Source organism: Pan paniscus, chromosome 6, assembly GCF_029289425.2.
Source record: "Pan paniscus chromosome 6, NHGRI_mPanPan1-v2.0_pri, whole genome shotgun sequence".
NCBI lineage: Eukaryota > Metazoa > Chordata > Mammalia > Primates > Hominidae > Pan > Pan paniscus.
This window is the reverse complement of record NC_073255.2, coordinates 38,886,578-38,906,616: the sequence shown is the minus strand read 5'-3', so window position 1 is coordinate 38,906,616 and position 20,039 is coordinate 38,886,578. Positions and strand designations below refer to the sequence as shown.

Genomic DNA, 20,039 nt, shown 5'->3' with positions numbered 1-20,039 from the left:
CCCCTCTGACTTCCTCCGGCGTATGCTGGGGTGTGTTGGGAGGGGGAGGAACATAAACATGAATGACAAATGGCCTCTTTCCTCAAGAGCTTATCTCTCTTGAGGGAAGCTGTCATAGAGAGGAATCACGGTAGTATATCTAAGGCCAAATGGAATTAGTGCATAAAACAGAATAACCGAAGCATTAGAGAGAAAGTGGGGACGACTCATCAATTTTCGCTGGAGAAAAGGCTTCTAGAAAGAAATAGTCCTTAGCCTGGGCTGGAACAGGGAGAAGCAAGGAACAGCAGTCCAAGCAAATGATGAAAGACATAAACAAAGGCATGTCCAGTGGAAAGCACCAAGTGCATTTGGGGATTGCTAGACTGGATGGAGTACAATGTGGGTAAAAATGGGCAAATCTCAAAACATAAGTTATTGTCAGATGACATGGGGCATTGAAGGCCATGCTCAGTAGTGTGAACTTGATCTAATAAAGAGAGTCACTAAGTGCTTCTGAACATGGAGAGGATACACTGGGCTTCACAGGTGGCCCTTGCACCTCCAGGGTGAGCTTGACCCTGAGGAAGACTGGTTCTCTGTTTTCCTTTTTGATTCATTCTCTCAAAGGTCACAAGAGGCCTCCCTTTATAGCAGCCCTTCAAACCTGTAAACATGCTCCCCTGATGCTACCCTTGTATTTTAATCAGACTTACTTTTTCACGTCTTTCTCTTCTTTAAAGAGAAGCTATTTTAAAACTCTATGTGCTTCCAAGACTTTTTCCCAGGCAAAATTCAATAGCAATCCCCTTCCCCCTCTGCCTCAAGGAGGAATGGGAGAAGTGGCTGAGCTTCAAGTGCATACGATGCTAGGGGAGTCACTTGAAGCTTAAATTCAGAGGAAAACAATCTTCTCTCAGACTTAGCTAGAAAGGAACTCAGACTGGACATCAAGAGGCACCAACTGGAAAACAGAGGGGTAATGTATCGCTCCCCCTGTAGAATACCAGGTTTCAAAACATATGGTTACGGGAAACATCTAGATTCTACTGATAAATGTGATGCCTGGTGAAGTTTGACAGCCACAGGTCTAAACGGACCTGGGAGCAGAAGTGCCAGGTCCACTTAGAGCCCAACACTAGCTTTTCAATAGTTGGGCATTAACTGAAAATAAGGGCACAGCTCGTTCTCTCTACACCCATGTTTGTTCCATCATACTTCATATCCCTATTCCCAGAAGTACTGCTCATGTCTCCTAGGAGTTTCTCTTCTTCCTCACAGTAAAATCCAGCCCCCATCCCACAGCCTGTAAAGCCTTGTATCTGCCCTTCCACTCTCCCACAGGATCCTTCAGTGCCAGATACAGTGGCCCTTTGTATTTTTCAAACTCTCCAAGTGCTTTGTACTCTGCTCAGAAAGCATTTTTTTCCAAATTTGAGCATGGCACACTCCCTCACTTCCTCCAGATCTCAGCTTACAGGGCACCTTATCCGAGAGGGCCTCCCTGACCATACCATGCGAAACAGCCCCCAGAGGCCAGCTTTGCTCTCCATCTCCTCCCCTACTGTGTTTCTTTGTGGCAATCACCTCATATATTATGTATGTGTCTGCTTATTGTTATTCATCCATAGCCCCACTCTAAGTTAGGAGGGTCCAAACTCAGCCCTGATCATAATGTGTCCCCTGAGCCTAGCAGAGCGCCTGGTGCAAAGAGGTCACTCCTCTCATATTGGCAGGAGCTGTGGTTAAATAAGAGTGCCACAAATACTCTAGAATAAGGAGAAAGGGAAATATCCATTCTCCCCTCTTCAAGTAAGAGTCTCTAGAATGGTCTTGGGAAGAACACCTCTCTTCCACTCTATGTATGTGGTTAGGAGGGGCCTTGATTGGTCTAAACCAGTGGTTCTCAAAGTGTGGTCCCCAGAACAGCAGCGGCATCACCCACCTCCATCCCGCTGAATCAGAAACTCTGGGTGTGGGGCCAATGATTTGCATCTTCACAGACCCTCCTGATGAATGTGATGCCTGCAGAATTTTGACCACCACAGGTCTAAATGGAGCAACTCATTTTATTTCCCCAACTAGGGTGATTGGTTTAGAAATGGCGACAGCCCCAATCAGAACCAATGAGGAGCATGAGGCTTGCTGGGGTTTCTGGGAGAAAAGACTTGCTCTGTTGTCTAATTTCTCCGAAGCTATAACCATGAGGAACTGGGAGGAGGACCATGACCCCACCTGAAACTAGAGCCAATGCAGAGGAAGCTGTGGCAAAAAAAATGGAGAAAAGGCAAACATGGGGGACCTCATGGAAACCTTGAATCAAGTCATGTGTGAAGTGAAATTCGCCCTGGCTTTTCAGTCACATTAGTCAATTAATTTTCATTTTTACAAATGAAATGTGTTACAACTTTAACCACTTTAATGGGTTTTCTTCATAGGCAACTAGAAAAAGATCTAATTAATACAAGGTGAGTAAAAGTACCTATTGCAGCCAAATAGGAAACAAGGGACGCCATCAAAATGCAAAGGAAAGTGACAGTGCCACACACGTGGGCTCCTGTTGTACGCTGCCCTGAGCTGTGACTCTCCACCACCTGAGGGGGTCCTGGGCCTGAGGCTGATATGGGAAGGGCCTCTTACCCAGTCCTGAAGACAGCCTATGGAAGAAAATGGGTGGCTACACGGACCAGCATGACAGGAAGTCGGTCACAGTTCCCAAGAACTGAAGGACAGACCCCAGGAATCAGAGAGCAGGGATGAAAGGGTCCAGGAGGGAAATGAAAGGCCAAATTCTTGAGCCACCAATGCCTGGGGCTGCCTTTCACTGGCCTCTTGTGGCTCAAGGTCTGTGAAGGACCAAGGACAAAGCAGACACAAGTGACCTTACAACTCATAACTGTGAGCAATTTCACTGATTAGTGCACAATTTTCTTGCCTCATTTCTGCATCATCCAGTGATTATTTAAAAATTCTGTTAAGAGATTTTCCACCTGATGTAACTAACGAAGAAGGATGCCAGTGACACACAGGTGACAGTCCGTGAAGAGGTGAAATGCCTTTTGCAGAAATGAGGGGTGCCGTACACCTGAGACTGGTGTGCCTTTGCTCCCTGCAGGAACACACATCTGTTGTACATTAGAATCACATTCCATCTATTCCACTAAACAGTTACCTGGACTCCTTTCTCCTGCATGGGAAAAAAACGTCGTGATGCTTCTATTAAAATATAGATAATTAAAAGTGTCAATGTGATCCCAAGCCTTAAGTGGAAGCATTTGGACTGAACTATTGAACAACACAGACTAGGCCAGACTAGAAGTGCAGAAAACCAACCCAGCACTGCTCAAACTTTAGTGTGTACAAAGATCATGTCCGGACCTTGTCAAATTTGCAGATTCTGATCAGGGGGCCTGGGGTGGGGCCTGGGAGTCTGCATTTCTAACAAGCTAATGAAGCTGCAGGTCCAAGAGTGGCAATTTGAATAGTAAGGATCTAAACCTCATGCCAGTGTGGTGACATTACGGAATGTGTGCTGGGGAGCGTGGACATGGCTGAGCATGTGTGTCTCTGTGTGTATACGTGGGTAGCAAGTGTATCCTCCTCACCCAAATGTATTCTGCAAAGGAACATGGCCCTGACTCTGAGCTTATCATAGCAAGTCAAATAAACTAGAACAGTCATTGGAACCTAAGGCCACTGCACCAGATATAATGAATCCAGTAACATGGAATCCCTTTGAGAGCAAAGAGAAAATCCATTTTAAAACTCCACAAGAGGGATTTGTCTTCAGGGGAAAAATGATTTGACCCCTCACATGAATGAATCATAGACAGGTGAGATTCTGTGAAATTGATCTTATTATGCTGGAAGAGTACAGCACAGGAAGCACACAGAGCCTTTGGGATGGGTGCACAGGCAGCAGAAGGGGTTGGCTGCGTCGGCACTTTGGAGGTGCACGAATGCAGTACAACACTCCCTGGCCAGACCCCTTCCTCCTGCCTCTGGGCCAACTGCCTCCTACCCATCCTTCTTAGCTCAGCCCAGATGTCATTTTCTCATGGAGGTCCTTCTCTGATTCATCTGCTTTTCCCCTCCCCACACACATACGCATAGTAGGTCTGACCCTCCTGTATAAGATCTTCTTACATAACAAATTGTTTTCCTTCTTAGCATACATATCATAGCATAGATACATGTTTATTTCTGAGGATACTGGTTGAATGTCTTCTTCATTAACTGGACTAAAAACTCCATGAAGACAGGAATCATGCTGTTTATCTCACCCCTGTAACCGTAACACAGAGCACAGTGCCTAGCGTTTAATAGGGCTCAAAAAATATTTACATAACAGTTGAAGAGAGAGAGGGAGGGAGGGAGGAAGGAAACAGAATTTCTTGACCCGGTGTCCACTGACCTGCACTCCAGGCAGAGAATCCCCTGTTGTAGGCAAAGGTAGGAGTGCATTTTTCCGGGAAAAGGAGACTCAACTCTCTCAGAATCTCAAAAAAACAAACAATGAAAAAAAAACAAACTGTGACTTCTCAAAAGTCAAGAATCACTGAGTTGCTAATAACACATCAATTGAGAACATCTTAAGCAAGATGTGAAAAAAAAAATCAGTTTCTTTCTTTAGAAACTGTTACTAAGTGGTCCTTGAAAGCAAAAGATGAAAAGGAAAGAAACAGTTTACAAGCACATGACATTGGAATTAAAAATCCTAATTCCATGATGAATTCAGCCTTCTATAGCAGGGTCACACATGAATGTGTATTATCTTAAGAATTAATACTGTGGACCAGAAACAAAAATGTGAGTAGAGAATGGCCACCATTTCGAAATCCATAAATTTCTCCTTAAAAGGCGGATAAAATCGGTTTATTTAAAAATTCAGTCAACATAAACCACAGCATATTATTTCCAAATAATTTTGACAATTTTGTCAAAATAGAACTAAACAGAAAATTTTGTTGAAAAGACAAAAATCTTTTACAAGAAAAAAAAATCCTTCAAAATGAAAATACATTATAGCACAAGAAATATTTGCAAATTCCTGGTGTTTTAGCGTAGTTTAGAAAACACAGAAAATTTGGGGGTGAGGATGGCTTGCCAGCAAGAGCTATTACCAGATTATGGTGGTAATGGTCAAAAGCACAAGTGCTGCCCGGGTCAAACAGATTTGGTTTCAAATCCTGGCTCCGCCTCTTTCTTGCCTGGTTACCTTGGACAATGTTGGTAACTCCTGTAGCTCAGTTTCCTCATCCACACGGGGAATAACACCTGCAGGGAAAGCCCTTAGCTGCTGCCAGGCACATAGTGAGCACTCAAAAGTGTAAGCTCTTACTCCTGGCCTTATGATTGTTCTGTACATTATTATTGGCACTGGAATACAAATCAGGCTTCCCAGACTTCCAGGCACATTGCACATGTTCAATCAATGCCAGCTAACATGATTGTCATTACCTCCTGTTATCAAAGGCAATGGGCTCATTATAGCAATATAGCCCTCTGTTTTCAGACATCTGATCTTTTATTCTCTTGAAGTAAATACCAAACTCAGCTGTCCTGCAGTCCTTAGTTGCTATGTATGTCAATAAATTCTAGTAGTGGCCACAAAACTACGGGTCAGTATCTGCTTAATATCCTTCCTCCCTGGCTTTGATCACAAAGACAAAATGAAGACTTCAATTTCCTGGTTTCCTCTTCATATGGAAAAGCTTTCAGGGGTTCTGAAAGGTCTTCTGGCCCAGGTTCTTTCAGCAGTTCAAATGCATCTACCTTCATGCTCGCAGATGGGCCATTTGCTGGGGATACAATGAAGAAACCAGTTCACCCTCTCTCTCTCCCTCCTTTAAACTCCAAACACTAGGTAAGATGGTAAGGATCATAAAGAACAACTCTTTCATGTTAAAAGAATTATTAATTCCAATATTGTCACCAGATTTCCCCATTTCCTTGAAAATCACATATTTCCCTACAATCTGTGCCCATTGACCAGACTCTTTAAAAGCCTGAAGCCAGTAAAAAGGAAGCAGATTTTTACAGATACATCCTGTTGGCTGTTCTGGGTGCATGGGCCTGTACTCCTGGCTCTGGGCCTCTCCCTCCTGTGCATGGTGGGAGAGAATTTGGGCAGCTCTGCACAGGAATACTGGGCTTCATTTCTGTCCAGCAACAAAGCTGCATTGTATCCAGTGTTTTCTCCTCCCTCCCTTACTGGGTCCTGGATAATTCATCTAAAAGTTACCAGGGTGGTTCCCCACACTGGCGTCTCTATGGAAAGCATCTCAGCGACCAGGAGAACTTTGACTCTGGATTCTAATTCTGGCTTCCCATATGACCCAGCCAAGTAAGTCCAGCACTTTCTCTGGGCATGACTTCATGAACGAGGAGGCAGTAAAACCAGTGCCCCTTTTCTTCGAAAAAAAAATCAGGGTATACTTTAAACTACTACAGGCCAAGAAAATGCCACTGAGCTCAAATCACCACTTTGGTCTATCTAGGTGTGCATAAGATTAGCTCCTAACCCTTTTAACCAGGGACCTACTTTGTATTCTTGTCTCTAATGTTTAGCAATTGATTGTACAAAAGAAACCTAAGCCCTGTTCATTCAAAGACTCAAAAAAAGTCTTTGAGTGAACAGGGACTCAGAAAATTAAGTCCTCTTGGTGACCCAAAGGAATCTGGGCACCCACATGATCCTGGACTGTTCTTATAATTTCCTCACCTGGCACAATGATTCTCAAGATGTGGTTCCTGAACCCCAGCATCAACCTGGGAACTTGTTAGAAATGCAAATTTTCAAGCCCCACCTAGACCCACTGAATCAGCTCTGTAGGTGATTCCATTTCATGCTAAAGCTTGAGAACTATGGACCTAACACATAGGCTATGTAATAGGTATAACAAACTACTTGAGAAATAAATGAACGATGAGCAAATGAAGAGTCCTGAGCTTTACTAAACCCCTGCTCAGTATAACCTGCCCATAGTTAATGGTGGAAAACACTGCAGTGTGCCCCCTCCATGTCTGGTGAATGCTGGTGCATGAAACTGTAATAATTTGGCCTCTGCTTTTGCTTTCTAATTTCCTGTCCACACACCCTGAAGTCTATGGCACCACCTCACAGAACAGTCTCTCAGCTGCCTGTGCCAGGCTCTCCCTAGCCTCCATGGCTGTGAACATGAAGTCTTCAGTGGCTGGAATATTTTCCTTTGTTCTCTTCCCCAGCCTCCTGCTCCTCTTTTTGTCCAGCTAAACCCTACATATGCTTTTGGTTTTGGCCTAGAAGTCACCTCCTCCAGGAAGCCAGCCCCCAGGCAGAGTACGTTTCTCATAGCATCCAGCATATCCTCTATCAGAAAACACAACCCTCTCTCTCGACATCCCTGTTAACTCGTTTTGCTCATTCATTAACATGCCCTGCAAGCTCTGTGAGCTAGAGGACTCCTTTCTCATTCCCTGGAGGACTCCTTTCGAATTCCAGCACCTTGAACAGTGCCTGGTGTCTTATTTAATCAATCAATCACAACTGTAAAAGAATCTATGCTCTTTTTTGGTAATAGGTAAGATGTGCCTATTTTAATTTATTGATTGATTTCATTGGACTCCTAGACATGAATAATTGACCATTAATCTAGAAAAGATGCCTTTGGATACACTAGTATAATTTTCTCAGCACTTTCTTCCTTAATAAAACTGCCAACCCCCAAGTCTTTTTTATTTAATGTGTACACTTCTGAATATCTGGTCTCGGCTACACAACTGCTCCATCTCTGTGTGCAAGTGTCATGGACAGTGCAGCAACCCTGCTGCTCCTTTTACTTGCCAAGTCAGAAGAAAAAAGAGACTGAGTCTCAGATTTCCGAATAAACAGAGTACAATGTGTTGGAGTGTCCAGGAATGCAAAAGCCTCCACTCCTATTTCGTATTTGCACATGCCCCCATCAATTTTAATTTTTGCCAAGTTGACTGGGAAACGGACAGAGTCCTGGAGGGCCGTCAAACCCAGCACAGCTCTGAGCCCAAGCCCAAAGCCCTGATATTGCTCCCAAAACAGCACAGAGGCCAGTGTGCCTTCTCTGAGAGGCCCCTGCTGCTGCCAGAACACCAGCTGATTTCACAAGATGCTGTGCCTGCCCATGTGGTTTCACTGAGTCATGATGCTGGCCTCATAATGCATCAAAGCTCCAACCAATCTGTATGTGGCCTGATGGAAACCAGCCCACACAGGGCCACCTCTGAGGACACCCACCCCAGGTCCTCTTGCTTGCAAGGAGTTCTGGCACCCAGGTGGATATCCTGATTTTTCAAAGGGCGACCTGATACCACAGCACTCAGGCCTGTTCCCACAAGAGCCACTAGACCTTGCTGGTGATGTGACGAGGAGAAAGAGACACCTTGGTCATTCCATCTGGGATTTACAAGGGAAACCTCATCCAGCCTCATGAGAACCTGTTGGGTGAAGATATTATCTCTATTTCATAATGAAAAAAAAAAAAAGGAAATTCAGAAGCGTTAGATCCTTTGCCAATGGCCACTGTCACTTACTCTCCAACTTGTTCCAGAAAGGATTTAAGTCAGCTTACAAAACTACATGCAGAATAAAATAAAATGCAATGTGAATGAGAGGAAAGAAACGGGAAAGATAAAAATAAAACCAGGCTTGAGGTTAACTAAAAAAAAATCATGCCTGGAAGTTCTGTATATTGGATAGAAATGGGTCATAAACTTGGTTCTGAGCTGTCTGATAACTCCTGGGAAAAGGGAAAAAATACAGCTCATGTCCTCAAGTTCTTTCACTTTTCTCATAGGAGAGAACTTTGAGTCTTCTTTCAGAATCTTTCAATATTTCATTTGCATACAAAATGAACTAACATTATTTTCTCCATCCAATGAGGAGAAGGCAGTAGGGCAAAGGGAAGCTAAAACGAAAAGACGTAAGCTTAAAGATAGAAATACCAAGGAGATCTCAGAAGTCCCTTCCCCTTTCAAGGGTCTTCTAGGAAAGGTGGTCCTAACTGCAACTGACACGCCAACATTAACTTTGAATTATCACACAAAATTAAATTATACTCATATTACTGTTTACAAAGGCAACGAAGATGAGCATGAAAAAAGTTAAAATTTGTCATGTATTTCTTCTTTTCCTACAGCCTGAATTCTACCCCTACAAACAACAAAACAAGACACCTGAGCTCCTTCTCAGCCTCCACCCTGTAAAGCACACTGAGGGCGAGTTGATTATTTCTCAAGTTCAGAGTTGTATATTCATCTTATGGAATTAATTATCTTTTCTGCACCTTCCCCTTCAGTTCAATCTTATCCATTGAAAGAATTTATGACAAGTGCATTATGGAAATTTTAACTCATTCCAAAGTGTTTGTGTTTATTTTTATTTTTGTTTCATTTTAGGAAACAGTATCAATTTCTGCACAGAATGGGAAGAAGTTATTCCGAACGAGTCTAGCAATGACCATGTAAAATAAAGAAGAAAACCTCTTCAAGTACTGGCACCAGATGGCATAGGACATTCTGAAGGTAGGTAAACACCACACAGAACAGGCTTCTATAATAAAATTATATTAATAATGAAATTGACCTTGACTGAGCATTTGCTCTGTACCAGGCCTGGATACGTGCCTTATCTGGAATGACTGATGCAACCCTCACACAAACCCTCATAGCAATGGGGTAGGTCCTCTCCGCATCCCCTTTTACACATGGGTGAATAATCAGGGGCTTCAGTGGGTGAGCTCGCCTGCCTAACAGCAAGGGCTTGCAAGTTAAGGAGCTCAGAAGTTGACCCAGGCAGTCTGGCTGCAAAACCAACCTGACACCTGTACCACACTCATTCGTACCATTGTACTTGTCCTTTTCTAAAAGCAGCAGTCATGGCGGCCTTCAAACAGGCCTTGCCCTGTCCAGTGTGGGACCTGCTGCTCCCCTGCCTGCCTCCTCACTGGCTCTTCCCAGAGGGCACGTTCCCTTCAAGGGAGAGCTCCCCACACAGTCTTTTCCTGTCCACCTACCTCAAAATCGGCCACCCCCAGGCCCACCCCATCACACTACCCTATTCCCTCCATTACTCTTCTTGCAGTCAGGAATGGCCTTATTTCTCATGCATAGCTGTCTGCCCACACTAGGCAATGATTTTCTGAAGGAAGAGCTTTGTCTCTCTTGTTAAGTTCCAAATCGCCATCCCTATGACAGAACCTAGCATGTAGCAGGTGTTCAGCTGAAAGCTGTAAAAAGGAGTGAATTAAATAACTGATGAACTCCTCCTCTGAGAGCTCATGGCAGAACAGGATATTTGAAAACCCGAGTGGACAGTGATAGAAGTGTGCACACTCTGACTGTTCTCTGATGGAGCCCCCAGACCAGGTGTGCCTGTCAGGCTAGCTGCTCAGCTGCGCAGGCGACCTGGAATGAGACCCTTCCCCTCTCAGTGCCTCAATTAGCTCCACGGTAAAATGAGGAAAACACTACTCATGTCAGCCTCATTCTCATGAATGCAAAGATCTTTATACCCATAAATAATGAAAATATAATTAAGTTACACCATTCTGCCTCCTGCTAAGAAGTAATCAAGAAGTCCCCTAAGCAGCCAAAAGAGATGCTACAAAATAATTAGTGTTTTACCTGCTACAGTGACACTTATTCAAATCTGTGCTCAAAAGTCCCTTCTAATTGCATCTCAGAATGTAATTTTCTGAGGAGAAACACTATAAAATTCCAGGATGTTTATGCTTAAAATAAACTTAGAGCTAAATATATAAAATCAAATCAAAATGGCATTTAACCTTGACCTAGGAAGGTTATGCAGTAAAGAATTAACCTTGCCCAAAGAGAGTCTGGTCTTGCCCTCTGCCTCTGGCCACAAAGAGACAATCGTTAAGCCCCTGGAATGTCCTGCCTGACAGGAGTGTGTTTTTTGCCTGAGGCATTTGGTCACTGGACAGTCTAACGATAGGATTCAGTATGGGGCTTTGGGCTATGCAATAACATTTCCAACATCTAGAGAAATTGAAGACCAAAAGCATTAGCACATTACACCTCCAAGAGGGGCTAGAAGATAAGATCATCCATGCAGGTGGCATGCGATCGGGTTCCAATAAAAACTCTGAACACCAAAGGCTTGGGTGAGCATTGCTGGTTGGCAATACCCAGTGGATACTGTGGACAAGAGGAGTTAATGCCAGCCCATGATGCCACGAGGTGAGGACAGCAGAAGCTCTATGTTTAGACATCTCTCAATTCTGCCTTATGTATCTCTTTTGATTTTGATCTATATCCTTTTCCTATAATATAAATCACACCCATGAGTATTACCACTTGAGTTCCTTCTAGCAAATTCCTGACCTTGAGAGTGCTCTGGGATCACCTCTAAACTTGTGGTGTCAGAAGTGAGAGTAGTCCTGTGTGGACTGTGCCCTTTCTAACTTTGAAGTTGGCTAACTATACAGTTGACTCAATCTCTCTACAAAGATTAATCTATCTGTTAAGATATGAATAGTTTTCTATATTTTCTCTTTTTAAAGAAACAGTATTTGTCTTTCTTCAAGATGAAAAATTAAACATAAGAGGATTTTAGACTTGGATAAAATGATGTTCCATACATTTTCATACCTTTCTGAATGAATTCGTGTCTTTCTTTTTACTTGGGCTCCAAGAAAATTGGACTGACCAGATTTTGAAGCTAAAATTCAGGTAGCTAGAAAGCTTTTTAAGATCCTTGTTTTGGGTGACTTGGATGGATCAAACAGGAAAAAGCCTACTTGTGGGTGAGGTGGAGAAGAATGAATGAAAGATTGAAGGGAAATCACCATAAAGCTTTGAGTCCAGCCTGACAGAAGGCTCAGAGCCAGTGACAGGGCAAAAGGGATGCGACTATTAGGCAAATTGCTGAGTGACGCCAAGGTAAAGGACTAATCACCCCATTGGAGGTCCAGTTGTTGTAACACCATACAAGAAGAGGCTAGTTTGAGGACCTCAGGCAAACTGAGAGAGTCAGGGCAGAAACATCTGTGGATGCGAGTATTTCATAAGAAGACGACAAGCCCAAACACTACCTGAGGGACAGAAGAGGAACCAGGGGGTCCAAGAGACTTATGAATTATAAATAGGCAGAGGTAGATGGAGAGATTCAGAAGGGTCATCTTGCCTGCCACTGGGAGTTGCAAATAGACTTGTGCAATAAGAAGTGCTCACGGCATTTGGAGCATCAAAGGTGGACCAAAGACTCTACTCACTCTGACCAGTTTATTACATGAAAAGACGGAGAAGTGTGCACACTTTGACTGTAAGTGTCTAATTGTGCATGGGGATAAAGACCTAAGATGAACTCAGAATTGGGGACAGCAAAAGTCACAAGGAGATCAGAGAGGATGCCAGTGAAAGGCAGGCTAGGAGGAGCAGCCCTTCTATGGGTGGTGCTGGGTGAAATACAAAAGGGTCAAAAAAGAAGAGGTTCCCCATTCCCCAGAGAACTTAAAATCCAATGCTGAAGAAATAAGAAGCAGTGCAACATAGAACATGAGTTAAATGATAATAAGCACAATTGGAATAACTAAAAACTAAAGAGCATTTTCCAAAGTCTAGGATGAAACTGGAGCTGTGTCTTCAGCTTAATTCATGCCTGAGGTTGCATTTTTTTAAAATTTTTTCAATCAGACCTTGGTGATGACCTTGAGCAGTAGGATATAAATAACTCCTACATGCTTAGAGTTCCAAAAATGGAACACTAGGCATAAGTGGGTTAAATCAATGTAGAAAGTGAAGGCATCTTAGGGAGGCAGGAGAATGACATGAACTCAGAGGCAGGGATGTTCATTGTGTTTGTAGACACGGTGAATTAAAAACAGACTTTAAAGGACTGAAATGTGGTAAGTGCTACAACTGCGGTGTCTACTGCCACCTGGTGTCAGCATACCTTAATTACGAACTCAGTGTGACCTAACAGTTGAGTTGGCTAAGGAAAAATAAAAGGCATACAATGTCACACTTTAAAATAAAACATCTCATTTGATTTAGGACCCTAGTTCTAATGGCAGTTCTTGACAAGTCATTACAAGATGTAAACAAAAATGTTTTGAAGCATGTTGTTCTTTGAAGTAGGGGAAATTGACTTGATTTTAATTATAGAATAGCATTTAGCTTTATATGATTTTTCTCATACACGAACACATAAAGTCTGTACCCCTTGCCTGTATATTTTCTATTGCTTTATAATAAGTGATCAGTTTCCTTTGTAAGAACATACAAAGTCAGTCATTCAGGAAGTTTGTGATCTTCCCCTGGATGCAAGCCACTGGCAGTCCCAGGATCCCAGTATATCCAACACAAAGGTCCTGTCAGAGTTCCAGTGTTCTCCCGCACGACCTCCCACCTCCTACCTCCCAGTACCTCAACAGGAAAGGACACATCTGTGAATCCTCTGGCATGACTTCAATTCCTTACAGCTGTAAAAACCACTGCATGGAAGGAAAAGAACATTTCCTAGACTGGGAATCCCCAGACACTTTCCCAAACTGAACAAGTGAACAGGGTTTTCGCTCTGGTGAATGATACCCCGTCAAGGAGAGTGCAGAGAGGAAAACAGTCTTGAGATGATTGTGGTCTCTAAATGTCTGGGCTTCACTGCACTTCACATTCATTTTTCTGAATTCTCTGAAATGCAGTCCTGCCCTAACTTAAGAGTTCTGCTTTGTGGGCAAGTTATACTTACTTGCAACAATTTCTTCCAAGATGTGAGTCGAGTTAGGGAAAAAGCCCATTGCTGGTATTTCATAGGCACAAGGAATAAAAAACTTTCCCCAGTTTGACCCACAAAGGCATAGCTCATCTCCTGGCCTCTCGCTGTGCCCCAGGCTGCCCAGGGCTTGTCCTATCCTGTGGCCTAAGTCCACAGCGGGAAGGTAGGTTTGATACTGGCCGCTAAGGATCTCCAGAGAGCCTTTGTGGTGCGAGTTTGCCTATTCCTCTTGGATTGCTCGGTTGGCATCTGGGACATGAAGGGAGAAGCAATATGAGGCTGGAGAAGAGAGATGAATATGAGATGAAAAAGGAGAAAGAAGGCAAGAACACACCCAACACTTTTTCTCTTCGAGGTAGCCTACATTTGAATCCAAATATAATCTAAACAACTTCACGTTAATTTTTCCAGGTGGGTACACAGTATACTGCCTCTCTAGCTCCCAGGAATTTCTATAATGCACTAATAAAGGATAATGCAAACAATTATTAAAGAGGGTTATCTAATTTGAGAAGTCAATTAGCAAAGCTAAGACTTGAGATGTGTTATCAATGCATTTGGTTAAAACTTTTCTGCAGTTTGTAACTAAATTATTTTGCACCCAAACATATTCAGTTAGTTAATTAAAGCAAGCTATGCTGATTGAAAAGAACTTAATTATATATCAAATTTTTATGCCAAATTAGCCAAAATGGGTCAAATTGATTTGTGAAGCTTAAAAAAATTCCCAAAACAGAAAAAAATAAAGAAATATTGATTACTATGAAGTAATTTCTCATTCATTTACAAAGTGGTAGTTTTTCAAGTACTTACACACTGGACTGTTTACTATTAAAAATGTTAAATTGAATAAAAGACCAAAATAAATAGGGGTTATAAACCATAGACATTGCAGGGTGGGCACAGTGGCTCACACCTGTAATCCCAGCACTTTGGGAGGCCGAGGCAGGCAGATCACCTGAGGTCAGGAATTCGAGATCAGCCTGGCCAACATGGTGAAAACCTGTCTCTACTAAAAATACAAAAATTAGCCGGGTATGGTGGTGGGCGCCTATAATCCCAGCTACTTGAGAAGCTGAGGCAGGAGCATCATTCGAACCTGTGGGGCAGAGGTTGCAGTGAGCTGAGATTGCGCCACTGCACTCCAGCCTGGGTGACAGAGCAAGACTCTGTCTCAAAAAAATAAATAAATAAAATAAAATAAACCATAGACATTTCAAAAGTAAAACCTAATTCAGAGACATTGTCATTATTATTTTGACCTTATAAGAAGCATTATCTCATAATTATCATAGAATTTGCCCTGTGGGATTTGTTATAAGAGTAAGGAAACCCAAAATGGGTAATATTTTCTCAGAAAAAATACTCTATTTGCATTCTCCCTTCCCTCTGTTACAAGACAGTGGTGCTCAGAAAGTTATTTGGGTGTGTTATGCTACTTCATTCTTTGTCCTTAAAGGAAAATACAGATATTTTTTGGAGAATGGGGGTAAAATAAAATAAATTTTTGAGTCTTGTAAGGGCTCAAAAAATGTGTCACAGCCACAGATCTGACTATACTTTTGGGTTCATTTTAGAAATTCCACCAATGATATCAAATGTACCAGCAAAAATTTACATGTGTGGGATGAATGATTGCTGATTTTGCCTTACTTTTTCAACATTATTTACAAGTACAATGAACACATGACATTCTCATGAGACAAAAAACAATAGTTTTTTAAACGATTGCAATGCAATCGTCACTTACACTACCTGGAGGAAGTGTGGCAAAAGAGAAACCGTTGATTTTGAGATTGTTCCACAGATTCATCAGGGGGAATTTATGTAATCAGTCCTCCGTGATGACATCAGGAGAAAATGTGGACAATCAGAAAGGTAAATGGTGAATCCAGGGGCAAGCTTCTCCATAGAAAGTAAGGGATACAGGACAGCAGCACGCTCTGTGCCAGGACTACCGTGTGCCAGCGCTGTACCCTCCACTGGCCTCAGTCCTCAGAGGAGCAATCCTGCCAGGTAGTTACTGTGTATCAGTTCTTTCGATAAAGGATGTTGAACTCAGCTAGCCACCAGGGCACACTGCTAACAGTGGCAGAGCTGGGCTGGAGTCCAGCTTGCTGTCGCCTTCCCCACGGCTCATTCTCAGTCCGTTGCTCCATAAAGTCTCCTACAAACCCTGAGGTTAGGTCCTTTCTGGAGCTCCACTGAGAAGAGAATATCTTTCCACGTTGCACCTGGTTTATTTTCTTCTTCTGCCACACATGCACTTGGAAATAAGGGGGAGAAACAGGATCTGGCCAACACTGGCCACTCTCCCTTTCAGATTCATGAAGGTGCATCCTCCTGTTGGACTGTGAGATCACCAGCAGAGGGCAGGGCAGGCAGAATTGCCCAGCTCTCCTTTCCTGAGCTCCTCTGCCCTTTCCAGGAAGAAGTGGCCCACTGTGGAAGGGCACTCTACCATGACACAATGACACTGATCAGGAGAGCACAAGCCTACTTCCCACCACATCCTGGCCTCTAAATCTCCATGCACAAGGATCCCAAGAACATTCTCATGAGCTGCCCAACTCAGGGCATCAAGCCCTTTACACAGCTAAGCATCCTCCATTGTAGATGCTGTAGAATCATTAAGGACAGAAGGGGAGCATTTGCCTGGCCACCTAAGGAATCCAATGCTCTTTATTCATAAGTGCCCAAGTCATCATTCATAACTTCTGTTGAAGCGCTCATCATATTTCTGTTGCAGTCCAGAAATCATAACACTAAATAAATCACCGAAGGCAAAAGGCATAGAAATTCAAAAAAGAAACTAATCTCTTCAGACCTTCTCTCCAATTTTTGTTTTCAATACATCCCTTTGAAATGGGATAAAAATCAAAGGTGTAGGCTGCTTGGCCCTGGGAGAAGCACAGCCTTTCCATTCTATTTTAAGCAGAGAAGGGTCCAATCCAAATTTGCAAACAGGATAGAGGAGCTTCCAAAAGAGATCTTACTCTTCTTCATTACTGAATTAATCACGGAAGAAATGATGGCAGCAATTATAGAGCGCTGACTATGTGCAGGCATTGTGTTAAGCACATGCATTCATGTTCATAATCTTACTGAATCTGGATGGCGACTCTTCAAGGTAGGTTCTTTTATTATCCCCACTTCACAGATAAGTAAGGTGAGGTTTAGAGAGCTTAGGTCATTGTTTTAGGTTGCATAGCTGGGCTGGATTTTGAATCCTGGGGCACCACAAAGTTCTTAATTGCTATATTCTACTGCTTTCCATCAGACCTTCAAGTGAGGGTTTTTAGATTCCAAATAAAGCCAGGTTTGTCTATCTAGCTGTTTAACTCACTGCAAAGTCTCACGTTAAGATCCCTCAGTTTCACTAGACAAGAGGTCAGTCTAGGGGTGGTACAGAGAGGAGAAAGAAGGGAACCCAGAGAATTCAAGTTATAACAGGAAAATGGCTTGAAGGAGCTAAACCCATGACTCGGAGCCACATGGTTTGGCACATGCAGCCATGTTCGGGGATTTGTGATGACAGGGACAGTCTTTTTTCCACCCCACTTCGAGCCGCCTTTATAGAACTTTATCTTTTATGTCCAAAGATCAAATAAAAAAATCATATTTAACGAGAACTAGGGGAAATAAACTGGTGGTAATTAAAGAGTAAAAATAACCTCTCTGTGGCTTCAGACCACAGGAGTTTTCTAATTTTAAGAGGCACAGGCAAATCACTTAAACAAGGCCTTTTGGGCTGTGTTCATCTTGTGTTTCCTCCCACACCCACAGTGGTTAAAGTTATAGGCAGCCATAGCTCTTGAACCCATGGAATTGTGTAGTAAATGGAAGTACACCCAGGCCAAACTCATCAACTCAGAAACACAACCTTGCAGTGCGGAAGTCAAATCCAAGTCTCCTTTGTAACCAGTTGCTTTGCGTGGAAGGGGGTTAAAAAGAGTTAGAAAAGGTTATGGAGTCCTGATTCTTAATAAGAGTCCTTCCTCCCTCCATCCTCAAGCCCTGTTTCTACTGTCATCTGACTCTGGACGTGAAGTCTCACAGTTGGCCAAGATCCAAATAATTCTCATTTTGCTTCCTTATTTTCCATGTGCACATTTGATGTGGGCTAGACCATAAGGCAGACCTAAACTCTTCCTCAGGTAGAATAACCAGACTCATTCAAACACCCAAAGGCAGCCAAGTGACTTGAGATTCCGTTTAGGGGAACCAGCTCTGCCTTGTACTACTGTGGTTTAGGCCAGAATTTGGGAAGCCCTCCTCAATCTTAGAGTTAAGCTAACACCTGGAAAAACCCTGCAGTGTAGCCAGCTTTCCAGTAAACATGCAGACCTATAAAAGCATGGAATTGCCTGGAGGACATCGCTCTGAAATACTTCTTTGAATTTCCCAATTTGGGACATAGAATGTGGCTGACTCAAGATGAGATCAGCTCCTGGACAGCAAGAAGATGTCTACCCTGGGTTTTGAGCCTTTGTCCTGCACAACAAGAGATTTCATACACCATGTTCCAAGGTCAAGTCTATTATTGGTCTGCAACCCAAAACCATTCCCCAGAACACTGTACTTACCGGTAGAAAGTGGCGTAGTCCACAGTCGAGTGGCAGGTCTGAAACTCCCAGGATTTGAGCTTTTGGCATTCTCGATGGGCCCGGAGCTTTACCTTGACTGTCCCTTGACACAGTTCAGGCACTGGCTTTCTCTGAGGTCTGTTGCAGAACTCATTGGACTCCACCCTCCAAGACTCAGCAAAGTCATCCACATCAAACTTGAAGTTTCCATCTCCACCAATTAAGTCATCACGTTTATGTCCATTGTAGTTGCCACAAAGACCACAGAGCTTGCCCTTGAGATGCGGCGCAGCCATGACTTCTACAAAACTGTCTCCATCCCAAGATATTTCCAAACCTAGAGGAGGAGGAGAGGAAAAGGAAATCAATCACTCATTAACGCACTAATAATTCCCAAATGTATACATCCTTACACAGAACATATGACTGACTGTCCTCCAATAAGGAGCACCAAGGATTGGTCCAAATTCTTGGTTACCTCTTAATCTCACTGTAGTGAATAATGTGTGAAATTATCTGAGTCATTTGCTGGTTGGAGCTTAGAATTTTTAAACCATATAAAGTTTGTCCTGATAACATCCTATGTACCCCTGGTTTGACCTATAGATGACTATCCCTTGACATCCTATTCTAGGGTTTATATTTTTCCCTCTTCCTAAGGTAATCATGTTGGTCCAAATCATGCCTTCATTTATCTAATGACTACTACAATGTGCAAATGGAAAAAAAAAGATGATTGTTTTTTAATGCAATTATTTACAGCCAGAAATTCCACCATGTAATTATTCCCCCAATGCCAAAGGAAAATTTCCAAATCATTTCCTATAATGAGAATACTAAAGCAATCAATATTTAGTGTCTGAATATATCCCCTTCAAAGGCAACACTGATATAATGAAAACATTTGCTCCCTCATTATTTTACAACCATTCCTGAGGCATGGACACTGTTTGATTAACATTTCTTGGGGTTTGGGGTTGAGTTGTTGTGAAACCCTTCTAATTGCTATCCCTCAGGCCTCCGTTCTGGGTTTGCTCAAAAGCTTCAACATTTCAGGCGGTGGTGGAGGCTACCAGGCCATGGGCAAGAGTTCTTCTTGTGCATACATCAGCAGGCCAGTACTGCTGGTTCATCAAGGAAATTCTCTTTACTCCAGAATGTAGAGAACTTAGACCCTTCTTGGTTTGCTAAGCTGACTATCTAAAATTCTGAAGAAATTATCTGAAAGTATGCATATACCTCCAGACATGCTGGCCCAAGACTTCCAGGAGCCACACTGGCCAATGACCCTTCTGAATGGTGGAATTTTTATGTCACAGGTAGAACAGCCATGTTATGCTGTCACACAGCATAGATACATCTGACTAGAAGGTCAAGAAGAAATGCTGTCATATCCACTCTGACACTGTGTGTGAAGATACCACCCATAAAAGAAAGGAGAGGCTTTCATGAAAAGTCTTCTGAGGTTCAACCCAAAACAAATGACAAACTTTTCTAGCCAGAGTTTTTGTTTATGTCTCAAATGTGTGTTTTCTTACTGTTCTGGCAACACCCTGGCAGTGCCTGAGTCTCCCCAGTGAATGGGTGAACTTTGTACTAGTGAATGCAAGTGGCCACCTGTGGCATGGACACCAAGAAACATCTACAGTGGATCAAGGTGTATTTCGGCCCTGGGACTTCTCCTAATTCACTCTCTGTCTCCAAAGACTGGCACCCACAGAGGA

At 42.9% G+C, this 20,039-nt stretch overlaps 1 protein-coding gene across 3 annotated transcripts in view; it reads right to left on the bottom strand.

Annotated features, from left to right (window-relative positions):
- BMPER (BMP binding endothelial regulator) overlaps nt 1-20,039 on the bottom strand; it is a 249,954-nt gene that overhangs the window by 50,036 nt on the left and 179,879 nt on the right. For all 3 annotated transcript variants that reach the window (XM_008964331.4, XM_024929696.4, XM_034963926.3), the window contains one exon: nt 18,316-18,652. In XM_008964331.4, coding sequence (XP_008962579.3) covers nt 18,316-18,652 — 337 coding nt within the window. The remainder of the gene's footprint in view (nt 1-18,315; nt 18,653-20,039) is intronic.